At 44.3% G+C, this 5,146-nt stretch overlaps 1 protein-coding gene across 1 annotated transcript; it reads right to left on the bottom strand.

Annotated features, from left to right (window-relative positions):
* Nucleotides 1-851: 851 nt before the first annotated feature.
* Nucleotides 852-2,853, bottom strand: LOC124712421 (R3H domain-containing protein 1-like). The gene is made up of 3 exons (XM_047242715.1): nt 2,624-2,853; nt 2,295-2,420; nt 852-1,349 (listed from the first exon to the last, which is right to left on the bottom strand). Exons 1-3 carry the CDS (start codon nt 2,630-2,632, stop codon nt 852-854), a joined length of 633 nt encoding a protein of 210 aa, XP_047098671.1. The 5' UTR covers nt 2,633-2,853.
* Nucleotides 2,854-5,146: the final 2,293 nt, after the last annotated feature.

Raw genomic sequence — 5,146 nt, forward strand, 5'->3', positions numbered from 1 at the left:
TATGAAATATGTTGGTAGTACAGCTAGCATTAGGATTATTAGAAACTTCACGAGTCAACACTACAGCTTTCTTTATCTACGTTTCCCTTTTTGCATCTGTCAATAGACTTTTACCATTAATTTCCATTAAATGTTTGAGAGTGCATTTACTGTTGGTAAAGTTGCTGTTCAGCTCCATGAGGATATGCACATAAATCATAAAAATGATCTTGCTAAACAACTGATTTCTAATTCAATTAGGAGCAATATTACCTTTAAATTTGAAGCTCCATTTTCATGTTAAGTGCAGTAAGTGGACAAAGGACCTTATAACACTTCTCGCATTTGTTTCTGGTTACCCTTAAAACAGACTTCTCAAAGCAGTTCAACAAAGCATTGTAAACATATGTACAAATTAAATCTCAGAAGAACTATACAAATATCTACATCAATCCACCTCAATAGAATTTATGTCATTAGTAGAAGATTAATTATTTGTAACTAGTCATACCATTGCTGAAAAAAAGGCTGAAATTTGTTTTTCAGAGACAATTAAATTTTCTCTCTTAAGCCTTTCATAAAATTTCAGGTTTGAGATAAATAGAAGTCTTACAGCAGGGAAAAAACGTTTATTTTATCAATATTTCATATGGCAGTGGAATGATGTGCTATAAGTAAATGACATAAATGAAGTTATGGAATGACAATTTTATAATTCAATGACTGGCATAATTCTTTACTGTATGTTGCACAACAAATAAAGATACTGTTGGCCAAGATGTTAGTGGAAATTAAAGGGAACTTGGAAGAAAGGAATAAAGTAAATAATTTTAAATACTATTTATTTTCTGTACATTATGAAAATCACAAACTTATACAATTTCACTGTCACTCGAGTTCTGCATTTGTATCTGTAGATCTTTAAGTTTTGCTTCTGTTGTTACATTAACAAGATCTCTTATTAACTGCATTCTGATTTCATTGATCTTGATTTCCTTTGCAAGGTTACCAATGAATATCATGCAGCTATCCATAGTTAGCTCTGCCGAGGGTTGTTGGCGGTCTTGGCTGGCACATATTTTATTAGCTATGACCTCAACAGCACTCATGTACCCATCACCAGGCCTCTTTCTTCTTCCATCCCTGCTTTGAGTGGCATGGGTTGGTGGTGGTGGTGGTGGTGGTGGTGGTGGTGGTGGTGGTGGTGGGGATGGTGGTGGTGGTGCTGTTGTTGTTGCTGCTGCTGCTTCTCCACATTGTTCCCCAATGCATACATCGTTCATCACATCCTCATCAAAACTATAACAGCCTTCGATGTTTTGATGTGGTGATGGTTGTATATCCACACTTTGAGAAGAGAGACTGCATGTCTGTAAATTGCAAAACATTCTGAAATTTATTGCAATACTATAACTGAGTGAAATGCATAACATATTAATGAACAGTTGAGCATACTGAAGTTTTGTAAATAATGTAAGAGACAGTTACTACATAAGGGGTAACTTCTATTTAAATTACATTTTGTTGTTATAAAAGTGGGGGCGAGGGGGGGGGGGGGGGTGTTCTTTGCCCCAATTTCAGGGAAACTGAGGCAACTTTTTCCCTCTGACAAATTTGATCAAAATAGCTCCACAATATTTTCATTGCTGTCTTTCACACCTGAAGCAACTTGGGATGAATCTTAACACATTGAAAGGAATACTGCTTACGAGATTAGTGTTATTACAGTGGGTATGAATGCAAACAAAAGCCAAGAGCACACCAATATGCAAATTACAATGCACACAAAATCTGAAAGAATTCCAGTAATGCATAACAAATGGAACATTTGCTAAAAATGTCACAAAATGCTTCTGAATCAGTAAAAGGTACTAGTAAACAACCTGATAGAAGGAAGAAACCAGGCAGTGCTTGATTATTCTAGTGATGAAGACCTATCATAAGAACAAATTGCAGGTGAGGAAGTTCAGATGAAGACTGGGAATCATACAGAAGAAATAAAACCATATCAAAACCACAGAGAAAACTGACACCTATCCACAACCAAATTAGGCCTAATCCACACTAGGGCTACTTTGCTCCAATTTTTAAAAGGTTAAAAAATTTAAAAAATAATCCCTTCAGGGTTTACTATGGTTCTTAAATGGCTTCGAACAGAATAACCTCATTTTCAAAAGTAATTTTACAAAACTACTACCCACTACATGATTTTGTATGAATAACTACGACAGTGGAGCACAGTATTGTAATTGCATTTGTAATGTGTCTAAGACCCATGAAATTCAGTTTTTGTCTTAAGTAAATAGGTAACTTACCTCTTCACTTTCATTGTCCTCAGTCATGGAATGTTGAGTCAGGCCTATGGCTGTACTTTTTCGTGGCAAGCAATGATCCGCCAAAAACATTAACTTCTCGTAATACCATAAAGATGGTTTGTATATCTGAAAAATTGTAAGTTCATATTAACATAGTAAAATGTACGTGGGAAAGATACATCGTAATCCGTTACCATTCAAGATTATGTGCTTTCAAAAATCGGGTGAATATTCAGTGTGATATTTCTAGGAAATAATCTTAAATGTGTCAGATTTTTGCAAGTAGTAGGTTTCTACATTGAACACAAAATTCATAGTTTCGTACTTACATCGTTCATCCCAGCGCCACTGCTTTTCGTTGATTTTACTTTGGCGTGCTCCACTTTAAATTGAGTTCACAGATTGTGCATTTTGCTGTAGCACTCCTTGCTCGTCGTGTATGGTCGAACAACACACACGGCACTTGCAACTCTTTCGAGTGCTTCTGCACGCAAGTGTTTATTGTAATAATTTGGGCTTTTCACTGCGTACAGACACTGTTCTTCCCTATAAGCACATATCAAAGTTTCAATTGCTTCCTTGGACCAGTGCGGAGCCATTATTTAATAATTATAATAACTTCCTACCGCACCTCACAACAACAGAAAAGCGACTTTGAACAAAGGCTTCCAGCTCAAGCTTTTCATGTCTGACGTCACAAACGAAACATCTCATGACTGGCCAACGCAGGTAGCATGCAGGGAACCTTGCAAGAAAAATAGCACCGGACCTATCCCGGAAATCTTACAAGGTACCCAGCAAGGTAGCCTGCTAGCAGACGACGGAGCCCGCAAGGCAGCCATCGCGCGAGCCAGCAAGGAAACTTGCAGCGAATCTTGCTCCGTGTGAGACAGGCTTTACGGCTCGCCATCAGCAGCTGATGTTGCGCAGTAAAGGTGCTTGGGATGTGGTCTGTTGAGTGGTGTGGCACGACAGCCCCGAATAAACTGCGGGCTGTCAAGGAGATGACCGATGTGTGGCGCTCCTCCCTGCGGCCTTCTCGCAGGGGCTCTGTAATCTTGTGTCGGCTGCGCATCGGCCATACGTACCTGACGCACGGCCATCTTTTGCGTCAGGAGTATCCCCCCCTGGGTCGGTGTGGGTTCTGGCTGACGGTCGCCCACATTTTATTGGAGTGTCCCCAACTGCGCACCCTCCGGCAGTCTTTTAATCTCCCGGGCACTTTGCCTTTGGTTTTAAGCGACAATGCCTCCATGGCTGATGACGTTTTCAATTTTATCTGTGGTAGTCCTTTTTATGATTCCATTTAGGGAGGTCCTGCTCCTTTCCCTTTGTGTGTCTCTTGTCCTCGAGTCTCTTATGTTTGGTTGCAGATTTTAGTGTGTAGTCGGTTGGTTGCCTCTTTCCCTTTTTGTTGTCGTGGTCAGTCAACCAGTCTCCGGCCATCTTCTTTTCTTCTGTTTCCTTCTGTCTAGTGTTCATATGTACTCTTCGTGTCTGTAGTGTTCGTTACCGCATTTGTGTTCTTTTAGGGCCTGGGGGGGGGGAGTCTCCTTCCCCTTGGGGTTTTACCTGCTTCGTGCATTTATGTCTCACCTGTTTTTGGAATGCGGGACTGATGACCTTAGCTGTTTAGTCCCCCTTAAACATCCCGACAACCACCACCACCACTACTCTCGTAAGGAAGGGGTCCCTTGGGGACCTCCCTTCCCAAGTTCCGACCGGTACCAAAGCCGACAGCCGCAAGTGGCTTAAACAACTGCCGGTCCCTGGTCGTCGGGACACACGGTCGTCGTCTGTCCCTGAGACAGACCCAGTGACGCCCTCCCAGCCCGAACCACCAAAGGCACAGCGCGAGAAGCAGAAGAAGAAGAAACTCCCCAAGGCTACCGACATTGCGGTGGCACCCATTCCACCGCTTCCATCTATTTGTCACTGCCCCAGTGTCATTCTTCTGGGCGCCTGTCCCGCTCGGCTCTCCACAGGGCTGACTGGCTGGGTTTTACTTCCGCGGCAACAATTGAGTCTCCCCCACAGGGTGACATTGACGAGGTGGTCCGTGTCTTAACCACGTCAATCATTTCGGCGGCGGAGGCTGCCATCCTCCGCTCTTCTGGACTCCCTCGGAGGAAGGCTGTACCCTGGTGGTCGCCGGAGATTGCTGAAGCTATTCGTGACCGTAGGCGGGCCCTCCAGCGTCATAGGTAGCACCCGTCTCTCGAGACCCTCATCGCCTTTAAGAGGCTCCGTGCCTTCGCCCATCGCCTTATTACACGGCGTAAGCAGGGGTGCTGGGAGCGATATGTCTCATCCTTGGGCTCCCTTGTCTCCCCCTCGCTCGTGTGGTCCCGCATACGGCGGATTTATGGACACCAGACCCCTATGGGTGTCCCTGGGACCTCATTGGACGGCGCTGTCTGCACGGACGCTGCCGCCATTGCTGAACACCTTGCTGCGCAGTTTGCTAAGAGCTCTGCGACTGCATCTTATCCCCCCCGTCTTTCGCTCTCTCAAGGAGCGAGCCGAGCAGACGCTGTTATCGTTCCACACGCGTCGTTCTGAAAAATACAATGCTCCTTTCAACGAGAGGGAATTCCTCGCTGCCCTCGCCGATTGCCCTGATACAGCACCAGGACCGGACTGCATCCACGAACAGATGCTGAAGCATCTCTCCAGGGACTGCCAGAGACACATCCTCACCATCTTTAACCGCATTTGGAGCAAGGGCGTGTTCCCGTCGCAATGGCGAGAGGGTCTTATTGTCCCCATCTTGAAGCCCAGTGCTGACTCACTGGCAGTGGACAGCTATCGTCCCATTACCCTCACCAACGTTTTGTGCAAATTGCTCGAAC

The sequence above is a fragment of the Schistocerca piceifrons genome, chromosome 8, assembly GCF_021461385.2.
Source record: "Schistocerca piceifrons isolate TAMUIC-IGC-003096 chromosome 8, iqSchPice1.1, whole genome shotgun sequence".
NCBI classification, from domain to species: Eukaryota; Metazoa; Arthropoda; class Insecta; order Orthoptera; family Acrididae; genus Schistocerca; species Schistocerca piceifrons.

What these genes read in the sequence shown, in the direction of transcription:
- LOC124712421 (XM_047242715.1), bottom strand. An exon ending in AGGACAATGAAAGTGAAGAG is followed by an intron (nt 1,350 to 2,294) that starts GTAAGTTACCTA and finishes TGCAATTTACAG; the next exon opens with ACATGCAGTCTCTCTTCTCA.